At 40.6% G+C, this 17,342-nt stretch overlaps 1 protein-coding gene across 2 annotated transcripts; it reads left to right on the top strand.

The window, feature by feature from the left end:
• Window positions 1-1,173: 1,173 nt before the first annotated feature.
• On the top strand, window positions 1,174-16,595 carry LOC147895044 (putative plastid-lipid-associated protein 13, chloroplastic). 2 transcript variants are annotated; one of them, XM_087383860.1, is made up of 7 exons: window positions 1,200-1,628; window positions 1,747-1,868; window positions 5,495-5,578; window positions 6,985-7,081; window positions 14,017-14,233; window positions 15,322-15,374; window positions 15,462-16,595. In XM_087383860.1, exons 1-7 carry the CDS (start codon window positions 1,344-1,346, stop codon window positions 15,555-15,557), a joined length of 954 nt encoding a protein of 317 aa, XP_087239986.1. In that variant the 5' UTR covers window positions 1,200-1,343; the 3' UTR covers window positions 15,558-16,595. The 2 variants fall into 2 exon arrangements, with proteins under 2 accessions (XP_087239987.1, XP_087239986.1); XM_087383861.1 differs by lacking the exons at window positions 15,322-15,374; window positions 15,462-16,595 and adding an exon at window positions 14,450-15,313 and having other exon boundaries at window positions 1,174-1,628.
• Window positions 16,596-17,342: the final 747 nt, after the last annotated feature.

The following is a 17,342-nucleotide window of genomic DNA, read 5'->3' as shown; positions in this document are numbered from 1 at the left end:
CAACTGGAACATACTACTTGGCAGCTGGAACATATGCAATCTTTGGACTTGGGGTATTTGGGGCTCAAACTCCATGAGCTTGTACTATACTCCTTCCATGGTTGTAACCGTTGAAGTAAATCATGAAGCCTAATCACCTCTAATCACTGATTACCCTGCATTTTGACGACTATACTCTGTGGATGTTAACATCATGTGTCCCCAATTTCCCAGCTTGCTCATAGAGTTTGCATTTTTGAATGGTTTGAATGCAAGGTGACACATTTCCACATGTGAACACCTAAAATGTAGTCATGTGAAGCTTGTGAGTGGGGTAAAACTATGTGGGTAGCACCCACCTTGGGAGTGGAAGCGAAGTGGTAAAGGGTGTGACAAGTCTATGAGATTGATCGTCTTTCACAATTGTCAAAAGTCCTCTCTCTCTCTCTCTCTCTCTCTCTCTCTCTCTCTCTTCAAGCTCTGTGGTCAACTAGATTGAAATCTCCACCATTATATTTTTGCAACTTCTTTTGTAGAAGATCCCATTTGTAACGATGCACGTCATTGCCATTAGAAAAACAAGCTTGTAAGTTGCTATCAACGCTAGGGTATCTCAACAGAAGGAAAGCTAACGTGCCATAATTTAACAGGTCAAAAACGACCCTTTAACACTTCCCAAGGGACATCAATGCTAGCAAAATGTCCACAAGTTGAGTGTGTGGGTAAAGCATCCATCTTTTTTGTGTTTGCGAGAACAAGGGAGTTTCTTTATTAAAAGAAAAGCAAGAAATACAAAAGGATAGCTAGAGTAGCTAATAACATATTACGATACATGGACCAACGCCTTAGCAGCTAGAAGTAGACATACGTTCTTCCTCTCGAAAAAAAGGAGAATGTCCAAGACCTCTCTATGCATCAAAAGTTAAAATCTTGCTGTGTTGAGGCTTTGCGAAAAATCACGAGGTTCTTAAAAGTCCAAATGCATTGCAACGTGGTCACACGGGCTAAATGCAATACAGCCACTTGGGAGTGATTCGTTTGTGCTTTGTCCCCAAGGGAAGCAATTTTCCACCTGATAGGGCTATCAATGGATGCACGAGCAAGCCATTGGTGAAGCATTCGCCAGACACCCCTAATTGCAAAGCAACACCTAATCTGAAGAGGCGCAATGATGTTAGGTCCACGCTTTCTTTGAGGTATGGTAGAGGATCCATGTGGGGAGAGGGGGGATATGCTAATGGAAGAGAGACGGTGTGTGTTCATGAAAATGATCTTCTTCCACGAGTGTCAAAAGTCTCCTCTCTCTCTCTCTCTCTCTCTCATTGAACAATAGTTAGTGTGCAGAGAAAGTGCTATCTCAAAAAATGGGAGCATCAACTGCATTGGCCTTCAACTCTACCACCACCACCTTGTTTCACAAGCTCCCTTGTTCTCCTTGCACCCTTCGTGTTTCCCCTCCCTCCATCCTTGGCCTCCATCAATGGCAACTCCACCTTCCTTGCTCCTCCCTCTCCCTCCCCCGCTCCTTCCCTCTCTGCTTCGCCTCCTCCTCTTCCATGCCCTCCCTCTCCTCCTCCTCCTCCTCCTCCTCCTCCCAGTACGCCAAAGAAATGGAGCGCATCGCCGCCAAGGAGGCCCTCCTCCTCGCCGTAAGCCCCTTCCTTTCCTGCAGTTTCTTCCTTCGTTTCCCCCTGTGCCGAGTCTCTCTCAGTGTGCCCAATTCGTGGGCATTGATATGGAAACTGACCATCACGCGACGCCACGCAGATCAAAGATGCCGGTGGAGTGCAAGCCTTGAGCACCGGAAATGCTAGCGATACAGGTCGCATCGATGTCAACGAAAGAATTATCGGCCTTGAACGTCTCAATCCGACACCTAGGCCAACAACGTGAGTACATTTGAGCAGCTCTTGGGTTTCTAACGTTCCTCCTCTGAAGCATAATAAAAGACCAAAGCTAAATAAAAAGTGTATCTTAGGCGCGCAACTAAAGTTTCCAGGGGGTTTTGCTGCCTAAAGTACGATGGATATGATATTAATCACGTGGCATAAAGAAATAGCTACCTGGATGTGGTTAGATATGCTTCATTGCTTGACAGGTAAGAAATGCCCATTGCCCATGGGAAATTTCAGCTAGAGACTTCCACCAGCGACTCTTCCAAGGTACCTGAAAACTTTGTTCAAATGAATATAGATGATCAAAACTAATAATTAGCATGGTCTGTGAGACCGATGGGAACGAAGAGGAACACAATTATGTTTGAGTACTCAAATGGGTCAGGATAGTTTGTTGCAAAGAATATAGACTCTCCCATTGTCTTGGGAATGAGAGGTTGATAAGAGTACATGCTTGCCATTATGAAGACCCCGTATCTATACAATAGGCCAAATGAGTGCTTTCTTATCCTACCAAGGGGAGGGGCCACGACACACTGGTATGATCTTTCCCATGTTGTGATAGTATAGACGAACATGGCACAAAGAAACATGATCAATACAGGAATGCTTTACAAGACTTTGTATAGAAACATGCTGAGGCTCTTCCAAATAGTGATCAGTTGCACTTATTGGGCATTTTTCCAAGCATGACATCAATTCATGTATAAGGAGGGCTTGGAAGGTGCAAGTGATGATTACATGATGTACTAGCGCTTCTGTAGGATTTGGAAGAATGAATTCAACAATGTGAAGATACCAAAGGGTTGTCGCTTTGGTGTATGCTTCACATGCATGTACTTGAAGGCTTTGCGTGATCAAAGTCAAGGGCAGGAGAAAGGTGCGTATAATATTGTTATAAAAATTTATCATACTATTAAATATAGTTTCTTTGATTCATCTAGGTATATGCTTCTACCGTATTTTGGACAAGCAAATTTTACCTTGTGAATTTTGTCCAAGTTGCGGCAAGCTGGTATTGCGATAATTCTTTCTATCTTAAATGATGCGTTGTCCTATCAGCTAGATTTAGATGCTCTTTTGGGAGGGGGAGAGTCGTGTAGACTTCACAAGCAGTTGTAGCTTGAATGAAGAGCTTTGGACTACTTTTTGATTAGCCTTCTCCTTTAGTGCTAGCCTTCGTCATGGCTGAGTTTGCCCTTCACCTCCGGAGTGCCGACAAAAACTCAGTACGAAGACTTTGTATAAATGGATGCTCAAGTATGTGTGGGTGTGTGGATTTGTATGTGTGAGAATATTTTTATACTATGGTCTACACCCACTGTTGGGCACTCATGACATCAGTGGGGATGTCATAGTAGCTAGTCCTTGCTGTGCGTGGAGTTTATGGTTTTCAATCTAATGAGTGACCATCATGAGATACAAACTGCACTATGTTGTGTTTTTAGAGGATGAGTTTGGGAATGTTCCTAGATTCATCTAGGTATATAGTTTACATGCAACATCTTACATCAATTCTTAAACTTATAAAACAAGCAATGGAGGAGTTGCAAAAGCATCGAGAAATGCAAGCTTTAGAAAGCACAAGCTAGTGAAACATCCCAAGAAGAGTTCCAAGAGCTTGAGAAGTACCTTACCATCATAATGGATGGGATAGATCAAAAGAAGACCAATCTTCTTTCGTTCAAATGAATGCCCACAGATTTGAAAGAGGAGAACTTCATCACATATCACGTGGTTGGATGCATGGTCTATCATGACAAATTAATCCCTAAGGTTTATTTGTGGACACCAAATGTAAGAAATGCTCCTAATCTCACAGTTTCAGTTTTAAATGATGCATATAGGAATCACATACAGCCTCTTCCTAAAGTTGTGTGTGTCCAACTTTTGTGGCTTGCCTCCCATGGAGGGCTATCTATTGGCTCTTGGTTCAAGTAGATGAGTTGCGACGACAGTGGATACTGCCATGGGTGCACATTGCACTAGAAGTGTGTGGGAGATCATCCACTGTTGCCTCAGGCAGCACGACAAATCTAGACACACATCACTAGGGTTCTTGCTCGACTATGTTGGAGCACTAGGGTGGTGACTTTGGGGATGGTTGTTTGGTGTTCCATGAAGGAGCAAGTCTTCTAGTTTGCAGTAGTGGGCAGCCCCTTGGCTTACCCGATACAGAAGGCCTCGGTGATAAACTTTCATTAGAAAAATTCTGAGCTCAGTTTGGGGCCCTGAGAGAAATCACTATATTTCTTGTTTTTTTGGCTTCAAAAATAAATTATATAAAAAAGAAAACTGACAAGGTAGGTGCAAACTGACAAGGTAGGTGTTTTAAGTAGATGCCCCACTTAACCTCTTTGAAAATTTGGTGCAGAATTTGATGTTTCTGACATTGCTCTTTGTGTCCTGAGTGGGCCCAAACCCCCAGAACGGCTTTTGAAACCTTGGAATCGACACCGGAAGGCCCGGAAAAAGACTGTACAGCAGAATGCGATTTGGACAGTTGGAAGTGGTCCAACTCCACTTCCAACTGTCCAAATTGCATTCTGCTCTACAGTCTTTTCCCGGCCCTTTATTTGGCTTTTCCCGGCCTCCCAAGTGTCCATTCTCAGCATTTCAAAAGCCGTTCTGGGGGTGTTGGCCCGCTCCGGACGCGTAGGCTATGTCAGAAACATCAAATTCTGCACCAAAAAATCACGAACATCAGTTATAATAAATGAAAAAGATATCCCTATTGAATGCAAGCTCGATTTCCCCCCTTTTTTTCTCCTTTTTGTGATTTTTTTCCATGTTATGTAGGCCCTCCTTTGACTGGTGGAGGGCTATTTTTCTTCTAGGCTAAAAGCCCCCAAAATGAGATCTGAAGTTTCCTAATGGCAATCACTTGTGTAAGCCTGATGTCTCCTTCAAGATGAAATATGGGAGACCATTGCCAAAATCATTTACTTGGGTGGTCGATTGCAGTCTAGTGAAGGGTGGCCAACAGACTCGACCTGCAGCCTTGCTGACAGCGATCTGGTAGGTCTACACCTTGCACTTTATATGGGAGCAAGGTAGGAGACTCTTGCAAGACATATGAAGTGTTGTGAACTTTTTTGTAAGACATGTCCTCCATCACAAATAGAGGTATTTGTTGGTTGTGTATGGTTTCTTGTGCCTGCACCTGTTCTTATGGCAGTGAGCCACGAACCTCATGAGGCAGTCGAGAGGGCGATGATCTGCATGCGCCTTAGCAGATAGCTGAGTTATATTCTTTTTCAAGCTTAATTAGAAGTTTCTATTGCTGCCAAAAGAAAACAGTTTGTGAAGCCCAAGACTCAAAAGTATCCCAAGGTTTTACAGCGCTGCCTCTGCCATGTTGAGACTGCCATTATTTTTAGTCGTTTGGAAATTTGTTCTTCTTCTAGGGAATCTAGGCTCAATAATTTCAATGTATGCTGTGCATGAAGGAATTGATAGCTTGCATTGCTTGTGCTAAGTCTTATGAAATCAGAGCTGCAATTTTATGTGAATTTCTGCATTAATGGTGGCTTTCAAAGAACAATAATTGTTTTTAAAAAGGATAATCTGCAGAACTTTTTCATTGAACCTGATTGAAATCTGTGGCATTTTCTTTTCAGGTCCCCTATGCTGGAGGGCCTTTGGCAGTTTAAGTGGATTGGAGCACAAAGTCCAGGGCAACTTGCTGCAAGAGTCCTACTTCAGTAAGATATTTCTGACAATTACCAGAGCCTGTCTTTTTAGTGTCCCTATGGCACTGATCTATCTACAATAGCGATGCTAAAGCTAGCATGTTTTTTTGGGGTGAGATTCTAACATTGATGCTTCTCAAGCAAATGGTCTAATTAGAAGTTCCAAGTAGAGATTCATGCTTTTGAAGTTATCAAGGTTGTTTGCTAGGGTATCACCATTTTTATGCAATTGATCAAGTATAAAATGGATTTCTAGTTGCCAAGGAACGGTAAACCTTGAACAAGAGAAACTGGACTGGGAATGACTATAAGAACCCTAGATCGTTTTGTACTTGACTATTTGACGTTGTGTCAAGATTTTAAATTTGTGCCTCGAGTGAAATAAAGGAAGGGGGATTAATTAGAAAACAAGGAGATGGTCTGGAATTGATACTCTAGAAAGTCAGCATATGGTATGTGCCTGTTTCAGGTCACTTAAGTGTCTAGCACTGTTTCATGATATCTTACTCATTTTTTCACAAATATTTTGAAACAGAGAGGTCCTGGAGAGAAATTGGTAGGGAAGCCTTTCATCCTGTCATCCACCCTTGACAAGTTTGAATGGATAATGGCTCCCAGATGATTGTGAATTGATATGGTCTGGTGCCCACCTCACTTATATTCTATTTAGCGGAGATTGTGATCAGTCGGGTTTAATGGGCATCACAATTGGACTTGGTTGGATCAGATTTTCTTTCTACAATTCGTGGGAAAAGGTGCCTGTTTATTACATCTTGCATCTGAAAGAAGGATGGCAGATAATTGTATTTATGTATTTCTTTGGTATGGATTAATGTCTGGAAAATGATAAGGATCTGAGGCCTCTTTATCTTTCTTTTAAACTACTGCAAAGAGGAACAGGTGAGTTTGTTGGTAGGCGAAGATTTATAAAATTGCATTTATGGAAGTCCCTTTTCAGGATTAGGCTCTTTCAGTTGATATATCATAGACTGTTGGACCGTTCTTCTGTGATGACTGAAGGAATAAATATTATTTTCTTGTCTGACAGGTTTGACCTGCTGTACAGTTCTCTTTTTGTGAGATGACCATTTGCCTAAATTAAATAAGATGATGTGTCCTATTATTAAATTGAAGCTCAGGTCGGTCTGAATCTTATGGAGATTGAAGGATGGTAGCCATTCTCTGATTGTTTGTGCATTTTTCTGGCAGATATGTAAAATTTTGACTATGGTCTGTGTTAGCAGTGAAGGGACTTGCTTCGAGCAGACAAATGATATAGGAATATCATATGCTAGTTTTTGTATATTTACAAAGCCTATTGTTTGTAGTCATAAAGAAAGCAATATTATGTTTGCAGGCCTCTGTCTTGTGCTTTAACAACGAAGCCACACTTGACTGACAAAAGCATTAATGTTCAGGAGGTTTCCATCTGCAATAGCAACAGTAACTGAGTTGACTCTCCTGATTTTGGAAGGATCTGCCAAGGCCACTGCAAGTTTGAAAATATTCAATACAGTACGTTCATATTCCTTAAGAATCGATCTGATTGTTTTAAACAGCCAGTTGAATGATGCTTGTAATTGCATATACTATAAAGCTTTTCAATTGGCTATGTCCTCCTTATTTCCTCTTTCTGCAAAGAGTGCTGTCAGTTTTAATTACTTGTTTGCCTCAAATATTGACATCATCTGGGTGAGGATTATTTTGTGACTATTTATGGCCATCTTCCTTAGGGATGGAAGTGGACAGATATGAGAGAATTCACCATGCACTCGTGCGAAATGGCAAAAGCAATCTTAAACTCAAGAACAGTTTGGCAGAGGAGTGATGGACAATGTATGGTTTATGAGTAGCACAAAGCTTGAGGTCAATTCTTTTTACAAGGCTGAGTGAGAGCAATGCTAGAATGTGATGGAGAGGATAGTGGAACTTCCTATACACGCCCATGAACGGGGCTCCCTAATCTTCCCATCCTTCATTTTTTCTGGTTCCACTTTCTTGTGGCGGAAAGCAGAATGAGTCAGTTTTCTCGCAAGGGGTTGGTCAACCAGCCCCTTGGATAAACCAACCAAGAGCCAGGGGCCAACCTACCACATGGTTGATTGCCACATGACTGACTGCTTATTTGGTAGATCTGCTACATCAGCGGCACTTGACACTCCTAGTGAGCCATCAACCTGCATGCCGTCTGTCAACCTGCTTACGTTGCTTGGATGCCACCTCAGCCTGCAAATCTGCCAGATAAGTAGATCCATCATGTCAACATTGATGATCAGCTTTGCTAGCCTGATTTGAGACATGTGGACATCAAAGCATGCTGCCATACCATCATGCCATCCAGCTGACTGACAGGTGGCTGATTATAGATGCTAGTGCATCTTGTCTTCACCTAACTTGGTGCTCCTGGGTTCTCCTCATATGAGTGCTTTACAGGTGACAATGTACACCTAGGTGGATGTCCAAAGGGTGGATAATTGATTCTTCAACAATCACCTCAATGTCCAATCTCTATGCCTTGGTGCAATACCAAGCAACTTGAGACGGTTAATGATCGTGTAATTGCAGCACGATAGTGAGTTGTTTTTGCTTATGCACCACAGAGAGATGAAAGAGAGATAAGGGTTTAGAGCCCCTCCCCCAGGATTTGCTTTCATTTTGGAGAAACTGAAATACAATGAAAAACACTCTTCTAGAGAGCACGGGATGCAACTCTGAAGAGGACACTGTGCAGTGTGAACACTAGAGCAGAACCAAATACCTGAGAGGCAGCTGCAACCAATAACCAGGACCTCAATGCTGTCCACACTGTAGATGCAGAACACTCTGTGAGGCTAGTGATGAGGCTAGTGCTGTCCACGGGCATGCAGGTTACTGCTTGTGTTAGAGAGATGAACTGAGAACTGAGAGATGACTGAGTGGATACTGAGAGATGAGGCTGAACTAGAAACTGAAATAGACTGCTGAAACAGAATGCCCAAGCCTTGAAATCGGTCGGGAGAGACTAAAATGAAATTGTTTAGTCTTCACAAGAAGTTGTAGCTTGAATGAAGAGATTTTGGACTACCTTTTGATTAGCCTTCTCCTTTAGTGCTAGCCTTCGTCATGGCTGAGTCTGCCCTTCACCTCCGGAGTGGCGAAAGAAACTGAGTATGAATACTTTGTATAAATGGATGCTCAAGTATGTGTGGGTGTGGGAATTTGTATGTGTGAGAGCATATGTTTATACTATGGTCTTGGGCGCTGACGACGTCAGTGGGGATATCATAGTATCTAGTCCCTGCTATGCGTGATGGAGTTTATGGTTTTCAACCTTATGAGTGACTATCATGAGATTGAAACTCCTTTTGGAAACCAACAGGGCGATCTCTTGGGATGTCATTTGGCTCCTGTGACATTTCCTTGTAGTAGTAAGGGAGGAGTTACCTTGGGACGAGTAACGACTGTGCAAGCAAGCCCCCCCCTAAATACTAGTCTCGCTCTTGCTAGAGTTAGGGGATATAGCAAGGGAGAAACTGCCTTGGGATGGGCAGGGAGAGTGCAAGCAAGTTCCCCAATGTTGGATCGTTTGACCTCATCGAACAACATTGGAAATTCTAGTGATGGTCTTGTCTCTTTGGTAGGTGATTTAGTTGGGTCTAGCTCGGTAAATCAAAACAAAAAAGTTAGAAGAAACATATATAGAGAAAGGTATAACTTTTTAGCTAGGTCAAACATGAATAAACTTCATGATTTTGGGGAAGGTAACATTAATTGGTCTAACTTTAAGGCTTTATTAGTTAGCACTCATTATACTAATAATAACATAAGAATTCTTAATAAACTAAGACGTCTTAGAAACAAGCATCTTAAGACTTCTATTTCTATTGGTCCTATTCATGCCACGGAAGTAATTTATGTTGTCTATAACATACATAGTAGTAACATGCTTTATGTAGGACAAACCTATAGGACAGCTTTTATTCGTTTTCAAGAACATGTTAGGGAAGCTAGAAAAGTTCATAGGAAGAATTCCTTAATTGAGAATTCAAAACCCTTATATGCAGCAATGGCAAAGTCTGGTTTTGAATCTTTTCGTTGCTTTCCCATTGAGCATATAGAGGGCCATTTTAATAATGCCAAGGACTTTTACAAGGCTGCTCGTCCTCGTGAATTGTTTTGGATGAGAACTTTACACACTTTCTTCCCAAGAGGTTTTAATTTGGAAGGAAAATCAACTCTTCGTAAAAATAAAAGAACCTCTAAAAAGAACCCTTTGTGGAAAACTCATATCAAGCCCTTTAACATTCATCATTACCAACATAGTCATACACCTAACATCGTATGGAAACCTAAAGTTATGTTACGAGGTTGTCCTAGCTCTCCTGCAATCTCACATGTAGTTCGTGAGCTGCCTCCCTCACTTCCTCTTCCTCCACTTCCTCCTCCTTTAGTTCCTTTAACTTTCTCAGTTCCAAGAGTTTTTGCTTCTCAAGACTATAAAAGAAGACTACTCTACCTAGATAGATTAATGTCACTGGGTCTTTTTTCAATAAAATTTTTTGAAAAATATAATGTCAAAGTTCTTTTTGAACTTCAGTACACCTTGGAAAACTTCTCTTTTGAGGAATTGAATCTAAATAAGCTCCATTATATACAACTTAAAACTTCGTTGGATTGCTTCTTAAAAGTAAAAGCTTCCTTTCAAAGCAAAGAAGTCTATCTAAATAAGGAACTCTTGATTTGTATTTTTACTTCTCCCTCACTTGATAAGATAGGCTTAAACTCCATTTTGAAGTCTCTTGAAGTAATGGATTCTCTCCCTCATTTTGTGAGAAGAATTTGGAAGCATCCAGTAGTAGCTTGGAAGTATGTAAAAACTTTAGGACAAAAGGCTTTCAACTATGGAGAGATAGGTAAAAGGCTTTCAGAGCATTCAAAATCTTCTATCCTTAAAGAACCTTGTTGTTGTAAAAGTAAGAGATTCCAAAGCTTTATTGATGTTGATTTAGGACATGTAGTCACAACTGATACCTCAATTTTGCTTTCTAGTAACCTAAGAGACCTTTTCATGAAAGGCACGAAATTTGATTGTACTCTTTTAAAGAGTCTTGCCTTTTAAAAGCTTTCGATAAGGGAATCTCAAAGTTTGTTTTGCAATTAGAAGAATGTTTAGGAGTTAAAAATATCTTATCAGAATGGAAAGGGAAGATTTTGAAGAAAGTTGCTTTGAAACTAGAAGAAGTCCCTTCGGTTATTTGCTCAAAGAAAAGTAACCATCGTTCTAAAGAAGATGAAACTCTTCTTCGAAAATTCCATAGGAAATTTGTCATTTCTTATGTGGACAAATGTTCCAATAACTTTGTTTTTATTTGCAAAAAGTTTTACTTAGAATGTCTTTTGGGAGAAGTGAACTCGTCTGCCAAAACTTACGCCCCTACCTTAGTTTCTCAAAAGGATTTGATCTCAAAACATCAGACTTTTTGCAAGTCTTCTGGTTTTTTTGCAATCCAAGCATATCTTTTCTTTGTGCTGCTTGGAAGTTTCACAAAACTCCAAAAAAGCCAAGATTTATTGCAGCTGCTTGTGAGACTACTTTGACGAATGTCTCTAAATGGCTAAGCTACTGCTTCAAAGCCATGTTGCCTAGTGTCCATGAACTTTGGAGGGACTTATTAAAAGAGGCAGATGCCCCCTCGAACTCAAGTTGGATTTTAAATGACTCTGTAGGAGTGATGCCTGTTGTAAAATTTTTTAATTCCTCTCGAAGCATTCAGGAAAAAGAGTCTCCTATTCTCCTTCAAACCTATGATTTTACCACGCTTTACACAAAGATTGAGCTGGAAGACCTGAAGTTTAGAATTAAAAAGCTAGTGGCTGAAGTTTTCAAGCTGAGATTTGACAAAGATAGATGTAAAGTGCTAAAAGTTGAGAAAACAGCCTTATGCTTTGACTTTTTGTGGCTAAAAAATAAAGATCATGACATAGGTTCTAAAAAGAAAAGATATACAAAAGTAGTAAGTGTAGAAGATGTTTGCTCTTGGATAGCTTTAGATAATCTTTACATCACAATAGGTGATTCTTTGTTTCAACAAGTTATAGGAATCCCCATGGGCACTAATTGTGCCGTCTTTTTAGCAAACTTTATCTTTTCACTTATGAATTTGAGTTTATGCAACGTCTTATTTCTATCAATACCTGCCCTATCATTTTACATAAGCTTAGTCAAGTTAGGCGTTTTATAGATGATTTATTTGTACCAAATGTTCCTAACTTTCAAGACTTTATGTACAAAGACGCTAGAGCTTTTGGAGAAGGAATCTATCCTCGTGACTCTTGTGAACTGAACTGCACTTCAAGAGGGGATTCTTGTGTTTTCTTAGATCTTAGACTTTCTCAATCTACCATAGGATTAGAGGTTGATATATACGATAAACGTGAACAACCTGAATATAGTGGTTTACACACTATAAAAATGCCTCACATTGACTCAAACATTTATGATTTGGCAAAATATGGAGTCATTTCTTCTCAATTCCATAGATTTTCCTGCCTTTGTACAACTAAGGAGTCTTTTATCACTCAATGTAGTAATTTGATCACTTTACTATTACACAAGAGGTATAATCCAAGGAAAATAATGAAAAAAGTTCGCACATTCTTAGATATGAAGTCTTTTATCTATGGTGTTTCGGCTTTAGGTTTGTTTAGAATGATTGAACATAAGCTGAAAACAAAAAGCGGGGAGTTGAATAGCCCATTTTTCTTTTAGTTTCAAAAGAGAGTTTGTTTGAGTATGCTTGTGCTTTCTAAGTTAGAAATGTATTTTTGCCTCTTTGTAGAAACGAGACATAAGTGTAAAGGGCCATTTAGCTTTTTATGTTTTAAATAAGAGAGAGAGAGAGAGAGAGAGAGAGAGAGAGAGAGAGTTTCTAGTTTTTTGGAAGTTTTTGTTTCTTGACTTGCTTGTTTATTTTTGCTTAAGTCACTTGCTTTATTTTCTTGTTTTCATTCTCTTTTGTTTATTTGACGTATTTTAGTAAGTACTGGGTTTCCCCAAGAGACTCCGCGGGTCTTTAGAAACCCAATATAGCTGCTTATGCTTGGGCACTGATGATGACATAAGTGTTGCTTTGCTTGCTAAGTATGTCTTCCTTTTGTTTTTCATAAAAGTTTTTGTTTACCTCTTTTTTCTTCTCTTTCATTTTCTCTTTTATTTTCTTTGTAGATTTTTGATCTTTAGAACAACAAAATTTCTAAATTTGTATGATTGGACTTATTCTAGTCTTACAAAGGTATATGTATATCATGAGATTGAAACTGCACTATGTTGTGTTTTAAGAGGCTGGACTCATCTAGGTATATACCCAAGCCTTGAACCCTGTTTGCTGTCCAAACCCTGGCTCTACGCTGCATGGACTCCCTGCCTTCAATCTGTACTGCTGCTGGTATGGCTTCTGTACGACGGTCTCTAGAGCAGGAATGGCGTGGCACAAGGGCTGGAGGCTGGCTGTCTGAATGAGGAACAAAAGAGGCTAAGCAGACCTTTAAATAGGGCCCTAACAGCCGACTGGTCAGCCCTGGTTGACCGACAGAGTGGTTGGGCCAACTGACCTGCCTGGTCAGGTCAATCTGACCAGACTTAGTCAGCCTTCATGGCTGACCTGAGGTGACCCAGCTGCTCCTTAAATGGGCTGCTGGAAAGCCTTCAAAAGGCAGCCTAGTGGCTAGCCTTTTGACCTAACCTATCCACAAATCCGGTGGTTGGGAAGGGGCTGTCGGCAAAGGGCAATGGATGGCAGTGAGTGCACGCCTCTTCTTGTCCTGTAGGTTGGGCTTTGGTGCTGGGATAAAATCTTTGCTTCTTGAATTGTAAGTATTCCAGGCTATGTATAATGCCAATTCTGCTAAATGTGGGACTGTGAAAAACTACACTCTCTCCATTTTGCCTTTTCAAGAGTAATTGGGTTTATTCATACTGAGCTGGGTATACTCCAGAGTTGTGCAAAACCAAGGTACACTGTGTTGATGTTATCTTGAATTTTCTTTTCAAATGTTTTGTATTTGGATTTCAACCACATTTTCATGAAGAGCTTATATTTACAAAGATAAATTTCTTTTGACTCAACTTAATTACAAAATGCTATATGTTCTATGAAGTTTTACCTTTTCCATGGAAGGACTTTTTGTCATAACTTGCATAATGTTTATGACCTAAATTTATGCATTTTCTTCTTTAACCTGAGTGACAACTGGGCTTGTTTACCAGTCTGTCCTTAAAGGTGTAAGATACATGAAATGGGTTAATGCCTTGAAATGTCATTCTAATTAAATCACACTTTTTATTTCTTCTTTCTCCCCACTCTCCTTCTATTCACTTGGCTTTGTTTTGTTTTGAGAGCCGCCTTTTTCTGGCACTTACACTGGATATTTTGTGTATTGTGATTGTTGCTCTTATGGGGCATCTTTTGCAGATTGCTAGTAATGTCATCTTGACGAGTAAGCTTACGGTAGAGGGGCCCCTAAGATTAAAGGAAGAGTATGTGGAAGGTGCTTTATTAACTCCAAGAATACAAGAAGGCACAGTGCCAACACAAGTACAGAATGCATATGAGCAATTGGTCAATGCTGTTCAAAGTCTTCCTGACGCTGTGAAGGACACGTTGTCGAATGGAGTGAAGATCCCTTTAAGTACATCACTATGTCTCTGTAGATTTTATATATTTTTTGTTTGAGCCATGGTAGACTTTAAAAATCTGCAGTCTTTATGTTTGGGGGGAAGATTATGTTCTAGTTGTTTACGTTTTGGAGTTTGAATTTTGAATCTTACAGTCAAGCCTGAAGGGTGCTCCTTTGGCTTAGTCTCACAATCCTTTGTTTGTTGTCACTAATGCTATGTGTAAGCAGTTTTCTGGCATCGCCAGATCCTGCTGAGTGCTACAGTCCTTGATTCGACGTTTTTTAAATCTCTTTTCTAAATTCTAGATCTGAGACTTCAGTAGTTGTTGATCCGTATCTGGAATCAATTGGCTTAATGTTCGAGTGTTTATCAAGCCTATTCCCTCCTGTATTCATAAAGATCAAGCTGAAGCAATGATCTTCACCGGTTTTGGAAGTTGAGGAGCCCCTGTGAATTATCTGAATGTGGGAAAATAGGCTGTGTGTATCCTTGCTACATATAGGCGAAGAAATCAGCGCTAAGGACGTTGAGTGTGCAATGGAATTGAGCAGGCCTTCAAAACTCTTTTTTAGCTAAGTCTATGAATCTATTCTGTTTTCTGGGCGAGGGGGCTCATGCATGTTGCCATGTGGACATGAACCTTCGGATAGACTTTAGTTTAGCAGGGTTTTGTCAACATGATATTTCACAACCCACCTTCACATTCTGTGCCCCTCCCTGCCTGTCCATAGCACAGGCACAGCCTGAGCCACACTCCCAGGCCCACGACCCACATGCATAAGAAAAAGAAAACAGCAAATGAGACCTGTTTCTTCTTCTCCCCTTCTCCTCTGGAGTTCTTCCCTTCTCTGGAGTTCTCTTCCCAATCCATGTTCAGGTCTTTTTGATATCATAATGCCCATGCATAGATGGATAATGAGGTGCAGGTCCCAGGATGGTAGTTCCTGGCGCATAGCTTTTTTGACCTATAACAATAGATTTATCCCTACCTCTGACCACTCAGCATCATTTTTGGTTCTTCAGTTCTTAATTTCTGTGCATACATGACTGTTTTAACACTAATAAGCTGATGTATACTTTTATTTCCCATGGAAAACAGCTGGAACATTTGAGAGGCAATTATTGATCTCCTATCTCGATGATGAAATCTTGGTGAGCATTGAGCAGGTTTTAGTCGTCTCATTTTCTCCGCAGCAAGAATTTCATTTCAGAAATAATGAAGTGTATGTTCGTTTGCAGGTTGCTAGGGACATGTTAGGAGTTCCTGAAGTGCTCATCAGGATAACTGACAGTTCTACAATTATCGCTGAGCCTGTCTCTGAATATATGAGCTGAATTGGGGCAGGATTCAAATAAGTAATCTTTGTGCCTTGTCATCCTCGTCTCCCACAGCAGTTTTCTGTTGCTGATTCCTGTGCCATCCTGCCTGAATGTAATTAATCTATCTGCTACAAGAGGGAAGCAATCAAGGAGAAGCATCTTTGGTTGCTTCCTGCCAATCAAGAAAAGGACGGCAATAAATGCTGCATCTAACTAGGGTGCATCTCTCAGCCAATCGTTCTGAGGATTTAACATTATTCACATTCTCCACCTAGGCATTACGATGAGTTGTCGTATTTGCCACTAGCACGTCCTAATTTTTTGTGGATGGTTTATATAGAGCTTTTAGTAGTTTGCAAGTGTTCAGGAGTTGCAAGCAACATTATTATAGGACCGAACATTTGTCAAGTAATAAGTCAGCAGAGAACCTTGAAGGTGACTCTGATTGCCATTGTGCCAAGCATTTGCTTTGATGCGGTTGACTTCTGACGTTTGTGCAACAACGATCATGAATCCTTGGAGCCTAAACACTTGTGAGGGTAAGAGCATGCACCAGTGCATTATTTTGGAAGAAAACACTCTATCGATGTCCCACATGGCCCACCAAGATCGTTGGGACAAACAAGAATTAGGAATTCATGAGCTTTAAAACAAAAGCTCGAGAAATGTCTTCCTTATATGCACTATTGGGGCCAGACTAGGTTTTTATGTGTGATCTTTTTCCAACTGCTCCAAAATTTATCTAATTGTTGCCATCCAAGAGACTTGAAAGGTTCTTCAGCCTAATATTAATCTCATGCTGTGTGAATACTCAAGCGGTACATCATTCATAAGGAGAGAACATGATCATTGTTTACCCAAATAGACATGCTCCTCCAAAGAACCCTGTTCAGTCAACTGTCATGGGAATTTCATCCTCGATAGGTTGCCGTTTTTATTCTGGAATTTGCCTGAGGTTGTTTGACAGTTGAGCTTGCAGCGGTCCCCTTTACTGCTTGTCGACTCTTTGTCAGCTCTCTTATGTTTATCCTTGATCTGTCCATTCAATAAATCCCTCTGTGCAGTATTCACTGTAATGTGATAACGTCCTTTGTTGTCAAAGTTATTCTCATCTTGTGAAAGCCTATGAAAGGCAGTGGTCTGAGTTGTCTGCCCCTTTTCTGTGACAAAACACAGATTTACACTTACGAAGACAATGCAATGCGCTCTTCATTGCTGCAATTTTGAAAGCACTAACCACTCACAACTCTTGATTGGTTGGTGCATTGAACAAGCTCCCTTCTACCAATGTTCTAGATCTAGAGCCCTAGCACTAACCACTCACAGCTCTTGATGGTTGGCGCATTGAACAAGCTCCCTTCTACCAATTTTCTAGATTCAGAGCCCTAGCCGGCGGCAAGTGCTCAAAATGCATGCGCTCGGTATTCATTCAGGGAGGAGGTCAAGAGGAGCCTCTACTCAATCAATTCTTTCTCATCCAGGGAGGAGATCAAGAGGAGCCTCTACTCAATCAATTCTCGCTCTTTGATTATGTTCTAAGTCTACTTTTAAAACTGGCACCTTTGGAATATACTCTAAACCATGCACAAGAAAATACTTTTTGTGTGTAGAGTTGTATGCATCAAACATTGATAATTTTTCGCACCAAGACTTTATTTACTTGACTATTCCCCTTGGGAATATAAGGGATTATCGCCTGACGCGAGATAGAGTGTCTTTCCATATTCAATTCTATCAACTTATTCATGAAATGAGTGCCTCGACTTAGTTTCTATCTCTTTTGGTGCTCCAAACTAGCAA

The sequence above is a fragment of the Dipteris shenzhenensis genome, chromosome 13 (genome assembly GCF_047967505.1).
Source record: "Dipteris shenzhenensis isolate YYH24624 ecotype China chromosome 13, Dip_SZ_1.0, whole genome shotgun sequence".
NCBI classification, from domain to species: domain Eukaryota; kingdom Viridiplantae; phylum Streptophyta; class Polypodiopsida; order Gleicheniales; family Dipteridaceae; genus Dipteris; species Dipteris shenzhenensis.
The sequence above is the reverse complement of the archived record's forward strand: the minus strand, read 5'-3'. Positions and strand labels throughout refer to the sequence as shown.

Coding starts and splice junctions, on each gene's coding strand:
- LOC147895044 (XM_087383860.1), top strand. CDS start 1,344: ATGGGAGCATCAACTGCATTGGCCTTCAACTCTACCACCACCACCTTG. Junction 5,579..6,984: donor GCTGCAAGAGTCCTACTTCA/GTAAGATATTTC, acceptor ATTAATGTTCAG/GAGGTTTCCATCTGCAATAG. Junction 7,082..14,016: donor GTTTGAAAATATTCAATACA/GTACGTTCATAT, acceptor CATCTTTTGCAG/ATTGCTAGTAATGTCATCTT.